The following is a 19,266-nucleotide window of genomic DNA, read 5'->3' as shown; positions in this document are numbered from 1 at the left end:
CTGCTAGCATGTGCGGGCTTGATGGAGAAGCTTGGCCACTTCTGTTTCCCATGGCAACAGCTGAGCTCTGCGTGAAAGTAGATAAGTGTGCACTCAGGCTGGAGACACAGGCTGCGAGGTTCCGCATGGCTCCTCATCGCCAGCCCTGTCCCTTTCCTTGTTCCCCTGCACTCAGCCACACAGAACAGCCTTCACCCCGTGAGAGAGAGACGGGCCTCAGCTTGCGATCCTCTCCTGTGGACTCTGGCGTGGTCCTCCCCCTCCCCCTGCCGACTGATGTGTGGTGCAAAGTGCAGGTTAGAGATCGAGGCAGGAAAGTGGCGATGACTCTGGGATATGCTGTTGGTAAAAGCAAGAAGCAGGTATTGGATGCACGGGAGACAGGATGTTGAGACAGGCAATAAAAATTATTGGTAATGGAGGCAACATAAAGAGAAACTGCAGGTTAAAGGGACCAGGTGAGCCTTTCAGAAGCTGCTGGAAGAAGCAATGGAGAGGGAGGGAGGGGCTCAATCTACTAGCACAAGGGAGGTGAGTAAAATAGAATCAGAGCTTTTGGGGCAAAAATAAATATTCCCAAGGCGTAGAGGAAAAGCCTTATGCGTGAGACTGGAAACTGGCCTGCAGCATGATTTTAAAACGTCCCAGGGGCAAAAGAGGGAAAGGTAATTCAGATCAGCGGAGAAGAGGAAGGATAAGGTGGGGAGGGAGGCGAGGCAGAGAGAAGATGAAGTCATGTGAGGATTCCCCAAAGACCATGGGTTGCAGACTGGCTACCAGTGGACACAATCAGCCAGAGTGTTTTAAAAATAATTCGAGTCTACTTAAAATAAAATAAAAAAAATCAGATGTCACCCAAAGAAATCTAGATTTCAGCTTTTCTTGAAAAAAAAAAAAAAAGAATCAGGAAATCTGGCAACTCTACAACCTTGTCTCTGTACCGCCTGGAAGAAAATTTGCTGGTGGGGGGCTGCTGCTCGGGAGCTTACACTGGGGCCCAGCCTCTCCACTGCCCATCGCCTCATCCTCCTCGCCCCCCGAAAGTATCTGTCTCCTGATGGCCTTTGCTCCAAGGCATCTGTGTGACCCCCGCAGGCAGCTGCGATGCGGAGTGCTCCCCACACTGCTCTGGCTTTTCAGTACAGGAAGAGCTCAACAGAGTTGGGCCAACCCTGAAGGCACCTCCCATCCCGGACCCTGGGACAGATGGCTCGGTTAGGAAGAAGGCTCTGCAGCCTGGACCTCAGACCAGGGTGGGCCTGACACCGGGAGGGAGCCCCGCAGCCAGCTGGAGGGCTCAGGGAGTGTGCTGGCAGGGGAGGGGGAGGCCACCGGATTCAGATGACAGCGAGGGGAGAGCTCCTGCTGGCATCACTGCATCCGCATTTCAGGATGCATGTGTGACTGGGATTCTGGGAATGTGTTTCCACCAAATTTGGAAGCTCCTCTTTGAAGTTCATGTTAAAGAGGGTCTGAGAAGCTGCCGATCTTGAACCTTCAGTGTCACTTGAACGTGGGTTAGAATCCTGGCTCTTCCCCTTAGACTGTGTGACCTTAGGCAAGTTCCTGAACCTCTCTGAGCCTCACCTTCCTTATCTACAATGTTTAGATATAGTCCAGAGTTTCTGAAGATGAACAATAATGTGTTTCAGACGTGAAAACAGTGGCCACTCAGTCAACAACTTGCTAACTGTCCATGATCAGGACTCTTGAACTAATTCTTGTACAGAGGCACAGGCTATAGGTTGTTCACTTCCCCACTTATGTATTTTGTGGAACCTGAAGGCAAATTTGTTGTGTGGGAAATTGAGCTCCATTTAGCTCGGGAGCCCTGTTAAGGATTTTTAAACAGGATTTTCATGAAAAGTCAGCCATGAGACATGTGTGTTGGGAAGTGTGTCACTGATGGTGCAGAACTAGGGGCTCACTCCCAGCTTGCCCCCAAAACCAGGAACGGCTGGGCCAGTCCCTTAGCCTCTTTCACTTCCTCACCCGTGGAGACCAGCCAGCCCGGCGTCCGTCATCAGCCACAGGAGACGGCTTACATGACATTTCATTAAAACTACAGAAAGTTAAAAACTCACCTCCTCAGCTGCACTAGCCCTGTGTCGAGTTCTCAATCCTTATGCATGGTTAGTGCCCAACCTATTGCACAGCACAGACCTAGGACATTAGCCTGGTCGCAGAAAGTGCAAGAGGACAGAGCTGAGTACCGGAGCTGCTGCCCTGGGCTGGTCCCGTTGAGAAAGAAATAAAGAACCACCTTGTCCAAACCCTGATTCCCTGATTAGCAGAAGAGGGAAGAACTGGGGTATGTGGAGAAAGATGACAAGCAGCAGTGACTGCGCCTGCGCAGGAGCAAGAGGGAGCCGCCCGCAGGCATCTGAAGGGACACGCAAGACATCCGTGTTGGTGTCTTTTGGTGACATGCTGTTTTCAGCACAGACACAACGGGGAGGATATTAGCGCTGTTGCTTGTTAAGAAAACATGTTCCTCTTGCAGGACAAAACTGCAGTCATCTCTCTTATTTAAGTGGTATTAGAGTTTATTGCCGAGTGTTCAAATTTTAACGTGTCCATGAATCTGTTTCTTATCTTCAGAGAAATATCTGAATGAAGAACACACTGTACAAAAGAAGGAAAAAAATGAATCTAAAATGTGCATTATTAATTTTTTAGGAAGCAAGCAAAATGGCGCCTCCTAAGGGGAAAGAGAGAAAAATAAAACGGCTGGGACTGGACTTCAGGTTTGCTTTAGAGAAAAGGCTGTTGATTTGAGACACACCCTTACAGGGCCAACTATGTTGATGAGAGAGAAAACACTGAGCAGACGGAAGTGGGGCTGCGACCACAGGTCGGTTGTGGGATGTGTTTGCAGCAGGTACGCAGTGAGCTGAGCATCCTGTCACGTAACCGAGTCGTGGAATCCGGGCATGATGCAGGCGACAGGGAGCTGGCCAGGAGTCAGAGAGACCTGGTCTGAAGCCCGTGCGGCCGCCCACTCTCTGTGCGAGCGCTGACACATTGCATGAGCACGCTCAGCCCCAGGGGCCCTGTGTGAGCACCTGTCTCCAGAGGCTGCAGGCAGACGCTGTAGGTAAGGTGGCCAGGACACAAGAGGCAAGTGATACCTATTAGTGTGTCGGTTAGTCAAATCATGGTTCGGGTCCAATCCAAAGCCAGGACAGAGAGAGAGAATAGGGACACACTTAGGAGGAGAGGCAGCCCCTCCTGACGTGCTGTGGTGTGGGTAGCCCTGCCCTGCTCACTGCTGACTGCTGGGGTCCTCCTGCGCATGCACGCAGTGAAGCAGGTCTCACTTGGACCAGCGATGCTGGGAAAGAGCCAGGAGAACAGGGGCCCATCAGCGAGTTCAGGGTCAGAGAGGTCTGGGAGGGGACGGGTGCAGGGAACACTGCCAACCTCACACCAACCCCAATTCTGGATGGAAGCAAGCTTTCCAGAAAAAAGAACTGCATGCCTTTGCTGGGCCTCATTTTAATGACCGTTCCAATTCCCTTTTCTCCCCATAAAGTACGATCATTCTCTTGAATCTCTGATAAGGCCAGTTCCACATGGTAATGACCTTCCTTCAACACGTAATTTCTCCCCGTACCTTTCTGTGCTGAGCACTCCCATTCAGATTACGTGACCGGAGCTGCAAGCCCTCTAGATCATGGCTGGAGAAATTGCCACAGGTTTGTTTCTAACCTGCCTCTTTCCCCATCTCGTTTCTGCCCTCCATTAACCCCATTTAGCCTGAACCCAGACGGGCAATCATTTCCTCACCTCAGGGGGCTCAGTTCACGCCCTCTAGCCAATGCCTGGATGCCTCTCTCACACTCCGAGCGTAAGTCACTGGCTCAGACATATGGAGATTCTCCATAAATGCAGCCCCATCCTATCTCATGTGAGATTTATTTATTTATTTATTTATTTATTTATTTATTTGAGAGTGTTTTAAAATTGATCAATGCCTTCATTCAAATCCCATACATATGGTATAATGCTCATTAATGCTCATTAGATATTTTATGTCAATCAAGAAAGAAATATCTCTAATTGATTTTGTATAGTTCCAAGCCAGCCCAGGTTCATCACAGACCTAAATCTGCATGATTGACAGGGTGGTAGCAGCCCCATCGCACCTTCATTTTAATTATGCCAGATCTCAGGGAAAAGAAAAGATAATTAACTCAGTGACAAAAGATTCTCGTTTCCCTTGTAAGAGTCTCGGGAGAGAACTGCACTCAGCGGTAGGGGCAGGAGGGGGGACCCAACGGAACAGGGCGGAGATACAGTGGCCTCAATCCAGTCCCACATTGAAGATGCCCTTGGTATGCTTTCTGGTCTGTTAAATGAGAGAACAAGAAAACAGATGACTATCAAAAAACGACCATACTTAGTGCAGCTTATTGATTTCAGCCGGTCCATCGGCCTAGGCATTGTTTCAACCTTTAAGACTCATGATACAGTATTGCTGCTTTTTATCAAGTAACAAGCACTGGCTAATCCAGCAGCACAGAACTTAGTGGCTTAAAATAAATAAGCATTCGTTTCTGTCATCAGCCGGAGGACTGGCTGGGGACTAGCTGGTCTAGGGTGGTCTGGCAGTTAGCTACCTATTGGCTGAGTTGATGCAATAGATTGGTCATGTGTCCCTCATTATTCAACAGCCCAACCCGTATAAGACACATTAAATAATGCCCCTCCCCAAGGATGTCTGTGTCTGGATGCCCAGAACCTGTGAAAATGTTACCTTCCATGGTCAAAGGGACTCTAGATGTGTGCTTATGTCAGCAGTTCTCAACCTGTGGGTCGCGACCCCTTTGGCGGTCGAACGACCCTTTCACAGGGTCGCCTAAGACCATCGGAAAACACATATATAATTACATATTGTTTTTGTGATTAATCACTATGCTTTAATTATGTTCAATTTGTAACAATGAAATTGGGGGTCACCACAACATGAGGAACTGTATTAAAGGGTCGCGGCATTAGGAAGGTTGAGAACCACTGGCTTAAGTGAAGGATCTTGAGATGGGAGATTTTCCTGCGTTATCTGGGTGGGCCCAGTATCATCACAGGGAACCTTATGAGAGGAAGGCAGGAGGATTAGAGTCAAAGAGAGAAGATACCAGGGGGGAAGCAGAGGTCAGAATAAAGCAGATGCAGCATTGCCAGCTTTGAGATGGAGGAGAGTCCATGAGCCAAGGAAGGAGGCAGCCCCTACCAGCTGGAAAAGGCAAAGAAATGGATCCGGCCCTAGAGCCCTCTGAACCCAGTTTAGACCTCTGACCTCTAGAACTGAAAGAGAATAAATATGTGTTTCTATAAGCCACTAAGTTGGTGGTAACTTGCCATAACAGCAATAGACAAACACACCTGGACTTGTCAAAAAGTTAGTAGCAGGGTTCTAAGAGGAAGGCAGGGCTCAGGATTGGCACACGGTCACTTTCCTCACATTCTATTGGCCAACGATGTCACAAGGCATCCTAAGCTCAAAGGTTGGAGAAATGGAGCCCACCATTTCTTGATGGATTCTATTTCTCTTACCTCTTTTTAAAAAATATTTTTTCATTGATTTCAGAGAGGAAAGGAGAGGGAGACAGAGACAGAAACATCAATGATGCCAAAACCGGTTTGGCTCAGTGGATAGAGCGTCGGCCTGCGGACTGAAAGGTCCCGGGTTCGATTCCGGCCAAGGGCATGTACCTGGGTTGCGGGCACATCCCCGGTGGGAGATGTGCAAGAGGCAGCCCACCATTTTTTTTGATGGATTCTATTTCTCTTACCTCTTTTTTAAATATATTTTTTAATTGATTTCAGAGAGGAAGGGAGAGGGAGGGAGAGAGAGACAGAAACATCAATGATGAGAGAGAATCATTGATTGGCTGCCTCCTGCACGCCCACACTGGGAATCAAGCCCGCAACCCGGGCACGTGCCCTGACCGGAATCAAACCGTGACCTCCTGGTTCATAGGTCAGTGCTCTATCCACTGAGCCAGGCCAACTGGGCTATTTCTCTCATCTCTTGATGGGAGAACCTGGAAAGTCACATTGCAAGGGGTGCGGGGACCAAGAAGGGTAAAGGATTATGGCCTTACCCCCATACCCTTCACAAGGTGACAGAGGACGTTCAAAAGCAACATCTGACCCCGGTCTCTTTTTCATTTCCAGAGACACAGCGAGCATGGCGGTCTGGAACTCGGGCACCCATCTCCTCCTACGTCTTTGGGGGATGTATGTGTCTCCAAGAAGCCCTGGATGGGTGGACGTCCTCCAACATCTGGGAATTTGCTCTTTTGTTGCTTTCAGTTCGGTGGGCCTCCTCTCGGTGGCCTTCTCCTGGTTCCTGTCCTCGTTCCTAGTCTTCACCATCTCCTGGGCGATTGCCTGGGTTCTGCTGTGCTGCTCCAAGCACGGGAGGTGTTTTGTGGCCCTCTTCTTCCTCTCCTGTGGCCTGCGTGAAGGCAGGAACGCCCTGATTGCCGCCGGCACGGGGATCGTCATCTTTGGACACGTGGGAAATATCTTCCACAACTTTAGAGGGCTCCTGGACAGCATGACTTGCAACATAAGGGCCAAGAGCTTTTCCGTTCACCTGCCACTTTTGCAGAGGTACATTGAAGCCATCCAATGGATTTACGGCCTTGCCACTCACCTGGATCTATTTGATGGCCTCGTGTCTTGGAACCAGACTCTGGCAGTCTCTCTTTTCAGTCCCAGCCAAGCCCTGGAGGCACAGCTAAATGACACCAAAGGCCAAGTGGTGGGGGTCTTGTACCAGATGGTGACGGCGGCCGAGGTGTTGTCCTCCCTGGGACGGCAGCTACTGGCCCTCGCCGGGCTCTTGCTGGTGCTTCTCGGCACGGGCCTCTTCATGAAGCGGTTTCTGGACCCCTGTGGCCGGAAGTTTGAAAACGTCTACATCACCAGACAATTTGTTCGGTTCGATGAGGGGGAGAGGCATCAACAGAGGCCCTGCGTCCTCCCACTGAGTAAGAAGGAAAGGAAGAAGTACGTTGTCATCCCGTCTTTCGGACTGACGCCTAAAGAAAGGAAGAACCTGGGGCTGTTTTTCCTCCCGATACTTACCCATCTCTACCTCTGGGTGCTGTTTGCAGCCGTCGACTTTCTGCTGTATCGGCTCGTTTTCTCAGTGAGCAGACACTTTCAAAACTTGCCATCGCTGGAGGTTCACTTGAAACTGCACAGGGAGGTAGGCGCTCCCAGGCACTGGTGGGGGTATCCCGGCTCTTTGCTGGGCCGTTTGAAAATGGTCACGAACCTCACAAGGCAGGGCAGTGTCTCCCCACCTCTGGGTCTCCGGCGCCTGGTACAGTGCCTCGCACGGAGAAGGAGCCCATCGGATGTTGGGTAAATTGAAGTCCTGGTGTTAGAGTATATCATTCTGAACATGTTGGGTCACTGTTAGTTTCCTGTGGCTGCTGTAACAAATCACCACTAAGTGAGTGGCTAAAACAACACAGATTTCTTCTCTTCTACTTCTGGGACCAGAAGTCTGAAATCAGCGGCCCCGGGCTGAAATCAGCTGCTTTGGCAGAGCACACGCCCTTCAGCTTCTAAGGGAGATTCCACTCTTTGCTTCTTCCAGTTTCTGGTGGCCGTTGGCATTCCTTGGCTTGTGGCTGCATCACTCCATCTGTCTTCACATCGCCTTCTCTCCCTCTGCCTCCTCCTCAAAGGATGCATGTGATTGCAGGAGGGTCACCAGGACAATCCAGCGTCATTTCTCCATCTCAAGGTCCTTAATGGGATCACATCTGCAGAGTTCCCCCTCCCCCAAATAAACCACATTTACAGATTTGGGGATTAGAATCTTAGCTCGTTGGGGGGCCATTTTCAGCCTCCGATAGTCAGCAGACACTGAAATGTGGGAAGAGGGGTCTCTGGTGAAACACGAAGTTGATTCCTGGCATGAACCGGACAGCTGATTTAGGGCCTGCCTTCCTCTCTCCGCAGACTCGCTGTGCACGCAGACTGCGTGTGCCTTCTCTGAATGAGACCGCCTTTTCTTGGCAGCCTGAGTCCTTCTCAATCATAGGAGGGATCCTAATGCATCAGTGTCGTGTTTAAGAGAAAGGTCAGCCCTAACCAGTTTGGTTCAGTGGATAGAGCGTCGGCCTTCGGACTGAAAGGTCCCAGGTTCGATTCCGGTCAAGGGCATGTACCAAGTTGTGGGCACATCCCCAGTAGGGAGTGTGCAGGAGGCAGCTGGTCGATGTTTCTCTCTCATCGATGTTTCTAACTCTCTATCCCTTTCCCTTCCTCTCTGTAAAAAAATCAATAAAATTTTTTTTTTTTTAAAGAGGAAGGTCATTGAAAAAGGGCCGCTAACCAGAAATACAGCTGCTGCTAGTGTCTAGAAAAACAAACAAACAAAAGGAACCTCCTACACTTTTCTTTTTTAGGCAGCTTAGGCCAGTGGCTTCAACCTTGAGTGTGTTAAGAATTTCCTGGGATCTGTAATATTATCAAAAATAAAAAATACATTTTAAAAAAAGAATTTCCTGGAGTGCCCCAGCCAGTTTGGCTCAGTGGACAGAACATCGGCCCTCGGTCTGAAGGGTCCTGGGTTCGATTGCACCCAAGGGTGCACGCCTGGGTTGCAGGCTCAATCCCCGGCCCCAGTCGGGGCATGTGTGAGAGGCAACCAATGGATGTGTCTCTCTCACATCGATGTTTCTCTCTCTCTGTCTCTCCCCCTCCCTTCCACTCTAAAAATCAATGGAAAAATATCCTGGGGGAGAGGATTAACAACAACAACAGAAGAATTTCCTGGGGTGAATGTAGCGCCTTAGGCCTCAGTTGACAGAGATTCAGTTTTAAACAAGGGAGCACTTTTAATAAGCACTTCATGTGGATTTTAAAGTAGGTGGTCCATAGGCCGCACATTGAAACACAGGTTTCTCAGTGGAGTCATTTCAGAGGATCTGCATGTTGTCAGACACTTGTCTTACTTTTCTATAACCCAGAGATTGTGAAGTTGAGCTAGGTGGGACATGCACATGTCTATTGTGTGCGTGTGTGTTCATGTGCTTGCGTAGCGTGTGTGTGTGTGTGTGTGTGTGTGTGAGAGAGAGAGAGAGAGAGAGAGAGAGAGAGAGAGAGAGAGAGAGAGGAGATTCACGCTGGGGCGGAGTGCACTAGCCCAAACAGCTGCTTCCACATGTGCTGGGTGCTAGGGAAATCTTAGGGGGGGTCGCCCGCAAACCCTTCTTTGAAGCCCCACTTTCCATATCTCTCTCTGGGCTGGGATCCTCCTTCTGCACCCACACTTTCCCGCCCCTTTACTTCCGGCTCAGCAGGGCCGTCCAGGCTCCTGCCCCTCCACACCTGGGCTGCTTCTCAAAGTTGATTACTCTGAACACGCTGCATCCCCTGAAGAATCGAGTTAATTACGAGAACCTGCTGCTCCCGATATCTGCAGCAGAGTGGATAATGGAGCTTTTCAGACAGGCTTGGTTCTGGGGGTGGCTAGTCAGAGCCTCTGCCCTCCCTTCCCCTTCCGTTTGCTTCCTGTTTCTCTTTATATTTTTTAAAAATATTTTTATTGATTTCAGAGAGGAAGGGAGAGGGAGAGAGAGATAGAAACATCAATGATGAGAATCATGGATTGGCTGCCTCTTGCACGCCCCCAACCAGGGACTGAGTTCACAACCCGGGCATGTCCCCTGACCTGGGATCGAACCGTGTCCTCCTGGTTCATAGGTCGACATTCAACCACTGAGCCACTCCTCTCAGTTCTCCCTCTCCCCCTTTATCTTTTTCCTTATCTCTCATTTATTTCTCTCTCAGTCAACACCCTTGCCTGTTTTGTGAATTCTCACTATTTTAGACAGAAGGGGGTGGGGTTGGGGGTGGGGACATATCCAAGTTCTACCTTTGAAAAATGGCCCAGAAGCTTTCCAAGGACAATGTCCTCACAAATACATTCTTGGGTGTTGGGTCCTGGGGATGCAGATTTCTAGACCCTGATGTCTGCCATGGAGGGGCTCAGGTCCCGGTGGGGAAGGCCACCAGGTCCACTCACAGTGGCAGCAGGACATGGGCGCTGGACCAGATGTGAGGACGAGGCTGCTGCCCACAGACCTTCTCCTGTGGTGCCTGGGACACTATGCTGCTAGCACCTTCCTGAGACTGGCAGTGCCCTGCCCTTACCCCAGGAAGCCCTTGGAGGCTCCTGGTCCCCCCATTGCCTCAGGTTTGCAAAGGAGAAGTCAAGCAGGAAGAGAGATATCAGCTCAAGGTTTTGCTAATATGTCTCTCCCACTTTCATACAATTTTAAAGAAGAAACATGGGGGGAGGGGGGAGGAGAAAGAAGGAGGATGGGAAATGACCTGAACTGAGCTAGCTGGATGGGTGTGCATTGTAAGAAAAAATAGCCATAGTTGCTGCTCATTGAGCACCTACTATGTGCGTAGCATTTGTCTAAGCCAGTGGTTCTCAACCTTCTGGCCCTTTAAATACAGTTCCTCATGTTGTGACCCAACCATAAAATTATTTTCGTTGCTACTTCATAACTGTAATGTTGCTACTGTTATGAATCGTAATGTAAATATCTGATATGCAGGATGGTCTTAGGTGACCCCTGTGAAAGGGTCGTTAGACCACCAAAGGGGTCGCGACCCACAGGTTGAGAACCTCTGGTCTAGATGAACTTTTCAGGACTATCTGATGCCAAAGTAGGTTCTGTCCATTACTCAGTGCTGTCTTGGCAAATTGTTTACTTAAGAGAGGTAAACACATTTTAAAGCATTGGGGTACCATTTAGTCTATTGCTCAGGATTTTGAGAGAGTTCATTTGTCTTCCATATTACCCTCCACCAACCCTGTGCAAAAACGTTGACTCAATCTTTATGAAGCTCTGACTCCCAACTGCAAAGCCTCCGCTTAGATTCCTAGACGAAATAACTTCTCCCCAGAGCGAACACCCGCTGCTTTCTTATTGCAGGATTTCTCATCACGGACTCAATCGATGTGCTTGTTTCTTCAATAGCTTTAAAAAAGAGTGCATGCCTTTGCTCTGGAGATTGAAATCTCTCCATTTAATTGTAGGCAAACTATCTTAATAAGAGAAAGGGAGAGGCAACACAAATACCTTTCATTGCTTAGCCACAGCGCTGGGGAAATTACTGATTTCACTTCACATTTGTATGGAGGTCCCTGGTTTGGGATTTCCAGCTTCTACCCAAGTATTAGAGTAGGTCAAGGGGCCTGGTGTTCTCTGGGCGTGGTGGGGCTCTTTCTGAGAAGTCATTTCCCTCTTCCTGGCCCCAGGACTCTGGGGTGCAGGGGTGATAATCACTGACTAAGTACTTCAGTCTGTTCGGTTAATGCTCCCTCCCGAAGGTGCTTAGTTTACACTGGGAGTAGTTTATTCACGGACAGGATCTGGTCCATTAATTCCCGTTTCACCAAATTAGAAAACAAATCCACCGAGAGATTAAATGACTTTCTCGGGTCAGAGAAAAGGAAGCGCTGAATCAGCGCCCGCGTCTCCTGCGGGTGGCTTGGCTGGGTCACTCAATGTCATCTCCTGCCCTCGTGTCATTTTGCAGAAGGTAACTGATTCGTTCTCTGGCCTTCAAGCAGGAAGGCATGCACCCCTCCTGAGCATCCAAGAAATAAGAAAACGTCCTATTTTGAGACCTCTAAAAATAGGGTTTTAGAGCCACTTTCAGTAAAACCTATTCTTGGTATTATTACACTAAGAATAAGCTCCCCTACCCCCAAGCTCTGGAATGTTCACTTAGGACATCATTTAATGCCTCTGCAGCTTTGCGACTTTGTGGTCTCATGGGGAGGGTAGGACTGGGTCTTAAGGGGCTACACTCCAAAAACCTTCACCCCCAGCAGAGCTAAAACCATCTTTTGTTAGTCCCACATGCCCCTAGGTGTAGACACAGGTGCTCCATAGAAACGGTTATGCGATCACCTATGTTAGGATAACTGCTGGCTGAAGTTAAACAGATTTCTCCACCTTCTGCTCAGAGCCTTCAACAGTCTTATGGGCATCGTGACGCTCCAAAGAAGGGACAAGCAGTCTAACTTATTTAATACCCTCTTTCAAGGAAACCTATATTTCCACAAACCCACTTTGGAAAACGCTGCAGTAGCTACAGATAAAGCCCACCCCTTCACCTTTCTCCAATGCCAGCACACAAAAGGAACCATGGCAGCTCCTTCTGCCAAAGCTTCCTATTTTAAGACAAATGATATGTGTTTCAGGGCAGCAGCGAGAAAGACAAGGAATGAGTATGAAATGGCATGGATCTTGATGATTTTATTCTTTCCTTTCAGGAGCAAGGAACTCAAAACATCATCCATGACTCCCCCTTTAATGTATCTCTGTTTGAACCCAACTGCATTCCTAAACCAAAGCTCCTTCTGTCTAAAACCTGGGTTCCTCTCAGTATTATTCTTGTGATACTAGTGGTGCTAGGACTGTTGTCCTCCTTCCTGATGCAACTTAAAATCCTGGTGTCAGCATCCTTCTACCCAAGCGTGCAGAGGGAGCGCATCCAGTACCTGCATGCAAAGCTACTGAAGAAAAGATCAAAGCAGCCAGTAGGAGAAGAAAAAAGGAAGCTGAGTCTGTACTTTACAAAGGTAAGGCCAAGATGAGGGTATACCTGTAAGGAAGGACATTTTGAGTTTGAAGGGCAAAATGGAATTTCAAAGCACTCTTCAACTTCACATTAGGGTTATATTCTCAACAATAGATGGGACACCAGAGGAAGAGGGGGATCTGGGGGAGAGAAATTAACAGATACACATGGCTAAGGCTCCTAGTTTTGTAATTTTTAAATGCTGGTCTAGAGGATTCTACAAGATGTCCTCAAAACACTGATTTCAAGTGAGTATGTTTAGTCATACTGTAGAGAGACTATTGGGATGGCCCTTTGTAATAGCTATTAAAGAACAATGCCTAACAAGATGTTACTTTACTAGGTCAAGGGTCAAGGAAAAATAAATAACATAGAGGGGAATATCTACTACAGCTTGGTTATTAAAGAACAATGCCTAACAAGATGTTACTTTACTAGGTCAAGGAAAAATAAATAACATAGAGGGAAATATCTACTACAGCTTGGTAAACTCCAAAAAATTTGCTCATCCTCCAGAATTAATATATATATATATATGATATACATGTATGTTATGCATATATGGTAACATAATGACGTTCATATACATATAAAATAAGCACTTGTCAAAGATTTTTTTTAAGTTGTTAATTAAAGAGGAAACAGTAAAAAAATTCCAACCAATTCAAAGCACACACATATACAGGCCATCAGGAATACCAAAATGGGATTTGCTTCAGAGATGCGAAACTGATTTCTTCCCCAAGGGCGATGGGAGGACCAATTGTACTCTGCAAGATAAGATGTATTTGCAGGTCCAGGGCAAGAATCAGTTATTTGCATTGTTGCTATCAGTGATCTACAATGTACACAAGAGGAAAAAGCTCACAGATGATGAAAGATGCAGGAAACCCACAAGGATAAGCTTTCCTGGCCATGTCAAGGTCTTCTGCAATTTTTCCTGACACCAGGAGCCCCACGATGAGGAGTTTATGTCAGAGGCACTTGAAGCGACTCTAGTGCTCATTCATCCACCTTTTTGTCTCTTCAGATTCATTTCTGGCTTCCGGTCCTGAAAGTGATTAGAAAGAAACAAGTGGATGCTGCAGGTGAATGCAATCCATGAGAGGCCCCCACGGTAGGCCGAGGCCACACTTCCCCAGCTCTTGGGTCCCTGACTGTGGTCACTGCTCACGCCCAGCATCAGAGATCTATATGGCCTGGTCCCTCAAGGGTCTGGGTTTGGGGGGCAAACTACCTTTCTTCATAAGGGCCATAGGTCTACCAGGTAAATGGTTAGGACCGTTAGGTCATGTTTTTTCTAATCCCTTTGAGGATAAATCTCAGCATAGAGTAATATTCAAAGAAAAAAAAACAAACAAAATAATCAACATCTCTACTGCAGGCTCACAAGCAAATGCTAAGGAGAACATACATATATAATGCCAGTAACATCTCTTTCATCTTTTCTGTCTCTACTCAGCCCTTCTCATTAGCATTCATAGCTATTCCCTACCCCCACAACTGTCTCTCTCCCCGCTGCCCCCTTATTCAAGGACTGTTTCCCAACCCATCTTCAGCAGCTCCTCACTGCTTCTCATCACCACCTCTGCACTTACTGCCTCCTTTCCTGTTTTTTTGTTTGTTTGTTTTCCTCTTCTACCAAGTCCTCTAGCCACATTTATTTGGGGACCACATTTACCAAAATCATATAAAATGTTAAAATTCACATTGGGCCTCTTTTTCACTGTACTCAATAAATACTCTGTGGTACAGGGGCCCATTTCCCCTCTACTCTAAATACCTAGGAAGGAGAAAAACCTCCTGGAATACTGAGTTGAGTATCTCTAAAGTCCCAGAATGGAGAAGAAATAAAGAAACATTAAATTTTTTCTTTGTAATTTTCATTCTGAAAAATTTTCAGACTCACAAAATAGTAGAGTTCCATTTATCCTTCACCCATCATCCCCAAATATTAACATCTTATAACCATGATACAATGATCAAAACCAAGTAAATAACATTGAAAAATGTATGATGTATAGACTTTATTGAATTTTTTACCAACTGTCCCACTAATATCCCTTCTGGTCCTTAATTCAATCCAGGCTCACACATCGCATTTAGTTGTCGTGGTTCCTTAGTCTCATCCAATCAGTATATGGTGGGGAAATACTTTAAGGCCATGCAAACATCCTGTTTCTCATCATACCTTTCCACTCTGACTTTGGCATCCAGAGATGCAAAACCACGACGGCCAAATTATGATTTTCTTTTTTTGTGTCTTCAACATTTCTTAATTGGAATTTGACACTATCCCCAGATTATATCTATATCTATATCTATCTATCTCTATCTCTATCTCTATCTCTATCTCTGTCTCTATCTCTATCTCTATCTCTATCTCTATCTCTATCTCTATCTCTATATTTAAGACCAAACTTTGTTTCAGGTCCCTGAGTAGGCATTTGACACAATGATCTCATTTAGGTTTCACGACAACCCTGTTTAATAGATCAGAAATCTCGCCCTCAGAGACCCTGACTGAGCTGGCCTGGGGCAGGGCCTGGGCACGGTCATGCTTAAAGCTCCTGGGGATTCTAACGGGCCAGCCAGATGGAGAACCAACATCCCAGGAAGTTGTACAGAACTGCAGGTCTTTCGATTTAGGTCTTCAAATTTCTCTAACAGGAGGAGCCTACACTAGAAATGTGTCTGACTCAGCATTTTCCAAAGTGTGTTCCTCAGGACACTAGTCCCTTAGTTGTTCCATAAAAGGAGTTGCGTGATGTTCCTAAATCCATACCATCTGCCTTCTAACCTTGACGATTCATAAAGCATGTTGGCGTAATTCAGAAACTTTAAGGGCTTTATTTTAACCTGTTTCACTGAGGATTTCCCCCAATTACTGAGCCATGAAACAGGTTTCCCAGGAATAACTATTGTCATCTCTCAGGACCAGCCCTACAGCCCAGACTCTGGTAAATGCTGAGTCATTGGCATAACTTTGAACCAAAACAGGATCAGAGAAGGTGAATATGCATTAACATTTTTGGCTTATTCAAATATTCTGATGTTTTATTGTGTTTTCTAAACAAACAAATGTACATATTAATAAACGGACACACTGTATGGATTTTTGTTCTCATGTTGTATTTATTCCTCCTAGAGAGGAGGGACCTTCCCCACATTAACTGAGACAAAGAATCAACTGCTCAACTTTGTGAGGAAACTGGATGCTTTTGCCTTCGTAAATTCTACGAATTAACTAACTTACCTACCGAACAACATCACCAACATTGACAGCGAACATTTGAACGGGGCACAGAGAAGGTGCTGGTGATACCCATATGCTCAACCACGGTCCCTGCCTTTGGCATGTTTCCAATCTAGTCAGGAAGACAGATAGATGCTCAGACAGTAAATGACAACATATAGTAGCTTTTGGTAAATTCCAAAAGCTCTGGGCAGGCCATGCCTTTATGGAACCATGGCCAGGCTCTCTGCCTACTACGAATGCCCAGGTTACACCTCTTCCCTATGAGGGGGCACTAGAGGGGTTGGTAAAGGGGTTTTAATTTCCTTTAAATTATAACCACTGTTCTGATGTAGCATAATCTCTCTTGTTTCTAACTGTGCCTTGGAAGGGTTCACGAGACTTCTGGAGACTTCTGTCCTGCTGTCCTTACGTTAGGCCAGCCTGCCCTTGTGCCGAAGTGCTTGCCCCATCGGAAGGATGAGCAGCAAGGAGGTGCTGTCACAAGAGGCAATTTTGATCTTGAAAACAAGATGTAGACTCGCTTATTAGGACCAGTCTAACTTGGGAGATAAAATGCTTATTTAATTGCAGCTTATCCACTTCAGATTTAAATGAATGGTTAAGTTAAATTTCTTGAGACATCTATTGTGAAATGTGCTTTGTTAATCTTATGGAGGCAGAAAGATACTGCCCAAGGTAATTAAATAGAGCTCCCTTTTCACCTCTAATTGTAACGGCTTAGAAAAGGATATTGCATTAAAGTCTAAGCCACTATTTCTCATCTCATGGATCCCCACGCGGTGGCTGTATTTTGTCAGGGTCTTCCAGGTGTCATTCTGATGCCCTCGAGACTCCATATTTGTTCTAGTTGTGCTTCTCTCTGACAGTAAGATCCAGTCGTTCCAAATGCCGTCATAGTAATAGATCTCTTTTAGTATTCTACTCAAGATGTTAAACCTTGTCTTTCCTTTTTTTTTAGATTTTATACCTGCTGTTTTCTCTGTTAGAACCTAATCAATCCTAATTATAATATGGAATATGTTGGTATCTTCACACATTAAGTATTTTTGTTTTAATTCACCTGAGAGAGAAAAAAATAAACATATCTCATCCTAAGGGAGTAAGAACTAACTTTCCCACCCAAAGTCAGTAATAGTGACAAAGACCTTCAAAGTCAATTTTTTTTTAATATTTTATTGATTTTTTACAGAGAGGAAGGGAGAGGGATAGAGAGTTAGAAACATTGATGAGAGAGAAACATCGATCAGCTGCCTCCTGCACACTCTCTACGGGGGATGTGCCCGCAACCAAGGTACATGCCCTTGGCCGGAATCGAACCTGGGACCCTTGAGTCCGCAGGCTGATGCTCTATCCACTGAGCCAAACCGGTTAGGGTGTCAATTATTTTTTTTAAATATATTTTTATTGATTTCAGAGAAGAAGGGAGAGATAGAAACATCAATGATGAAAGAGAATCATTAATTGGCTGCCTCCTGCATGCCCCCTATTGGGGATTGAGCCCACAACCCTGGCATGTGCCCTTCACTGGAATCGAACACAGGACCCTTAAGTCCACAGGCTGACGCTCTATCCACTGAGCCAAACTGGCTAAGGCAGCTCTTTCTTCTTCTTTTCTCATTGTTCCCTGCCCAACCTCACTTTCTCTAACTCTTAACAAAAAGAACAAAAACAAGGCGGAAAAATCGTATTTCAACCAGGCTTGATACACACCAGGGATTGGCAAACTTTTTCTGTGAATTGCCGGATAATAAATATTTCAGGCTTTGCAGCCATGGGGTCTCTGTTGTAAGAACTCACCTCTGCCACTGTAGTGAGAACACAACCATAGACAACAAGGAAATTAATGAACATGACTGTGTATCAATAAAACTTTCTTTGGAAAAACAAGTGTCAACCTGGATTGGCCTGCCTAATAATACAGGAAGACTTTTTAGAAATCCATTCAAAGTCAGAAAAGAAATGGGTTCAAAATCCCTCTTTACCACCAACCAGCTGGATGACTTTGTAAAAAACGTCACTTCACCTTTCTCACCTTAATTTCTCATCTGTAAAGAGGAAGGAGCTGGATTACAGAATCCCTGAGGAAGCCGCCATGTCTTAGTCTTTGGGAGACTGCATTCTGGGAGACCGGTCTGTCATTTGATTTGTTTGTTCTTTCATTGTTGATCAATGAATCATAAAGAACAACAGAAACTCTTGGGCCATAAGAATGATTTATTAGATGAAAAAAGGAAAAGATAACATTTTCATCAAAATAAATGTTATTTTCTCTACAGACACAAAAACAATCAGAATCCTTATTAAATCCTATGGTCATAGGTAATTTCATACTGTTAAAAGTCAGGCTGCGGTGTCAGAGGCTGAAGACCTGAAAATGAAAAAGTCTTGCCTTTTCAAAGTGAGCAGTGTGCTCACTCTAAATGTGACATATTAATTAGGGAGGGAAAGAAATAGATCCAAATTGTTTTTCCCACAGGAAACCACGGTGGGAGTATGTCTGCACTGAGATAAGCATGCTAGGACTTGCAGGTGGAAATGCTAATAATACAAACAAGAAAACAAGAATGCATTGTTTTCAAACGCGGTGCAATGAAAGAAAAGAGTGTTGAATTAAAACCGAGAAGAACGGACATCTAATTCTGGCTCTGCTACTAACTAGCTAAGCCGAGGCACTTCCTTCTCTCAACACAATTCAGTCCTTCATAGAAAACATCTTAATAGCTGTTACATATGTATTGAGCCCTTACTGGGTACCCGACACTGTTTTTGGTGTATTATATCCATGAATCTTTACCAAAACCTCATGAAGGGAGTTCTGATGTTATTGCTATTATAAGATGAAGAAACTGAGGCACCAACAGGATAAGTAACTTATGCACAGTGTGTTCTGGGAGCGACATTTGAACATAGTTACTCTCTATGCTGCCTCCCAGAGCGAGGTTTTCACGTGTCATTTCCCAGCTCAGAGATCTGGACCCACACATCCTGGTGAAGTCACATTCCCCGCTCCCCTCCCATCTATTTCCCCACCTAATTCCTCTCTTTTCCTCTCCACCTGACCCCAGGAGAGTCATCTGCATTCCACTTCACACTTTTGCTCTCCTGGCCCTGCTCAATCATAAAGCACTTCTCTGTCTTTCCCTGTCCACTCCCTCCCATGCACTCCCTCCGGTCCTCCAAGGCTTCACCAAGTCCTGCATGGCCGAGAGTCTTGTAAATGGCACTGTGTCCTGGCTCTCTCACATCCTCTGAGTGGGAACCGGGAGATGTCATTTAAACTCCCTGGGCCTCCATTTTTTGATCAATTGACTGTTGGACCCCATTTGAATTTTTCAAACTGATTATCTATTATTCTTTTTAGCTGTAGACCC

At 46.2% G+C, this 19,266-nt stretch overlaps 1 protein-coding gene across 1 annotated transcript; it reads left to right on the top strand.

Moving 5' to 3' along the window:
- The first annotated feature begins 6,193 nt into the window (after positions 1–6,193).
- Positions 6,194–13,691, top strand: DCSTAMP (dendrocyte expressed seven transmembrane protein). The gene is made up of 2 exons (XM_023757792.1): positions 6,194–7,020; positions 13,667–13,691. The coding sequence occupies exons 1-2, from the start codon at positions 6,194–6,196 to the stop codon at positions 13,689–13,691; spliced, it is 852 nt and encodes a 283-aa protein (XP_023613560.1).
- The last annotated feature ends 5,575 nt before the right edge of the window (positions 13,692–19,266 follow it).

Source organism: Myotis lucifugus, unplaced genomic scaffold (genome assembly GCF_000147115.1).
Source record: "Myotis lucifugus unplaced genomic scaffold, Myoluc2.0 scaffold_114, whole genome shotgun sequence".
In the NCBI taxonomy this organism is placed as follows: Eukaryota; Metazoa; Chordata; class Mammalia; order Chiroptera; family Vespertilionidae; genus Myotis; species Myotis lucifugus.
Note: the sequence above shows the minus strand (reverse complement) of the source record. Positions and strands in the feature narration are given on the sequence as shown.

Bases quoted from the DNA above. Each gene is read 5' to 3' on its own strand.
- DCSTAMP (XM_023757792.1), top strand. From the start codon at position 6,194: ATGGCGGTCTGGAACTCGGGCACCCATCTCCTCCTACGTCTTTGGGGG. The intron at 7,021-13,666 runs GTACGTTGTCAT...TTGTCTCTTCAG, and splicing joins AGTAAGAAGGAAAGGAAGAA to ATTCATTTCTGGCTTCCGGT.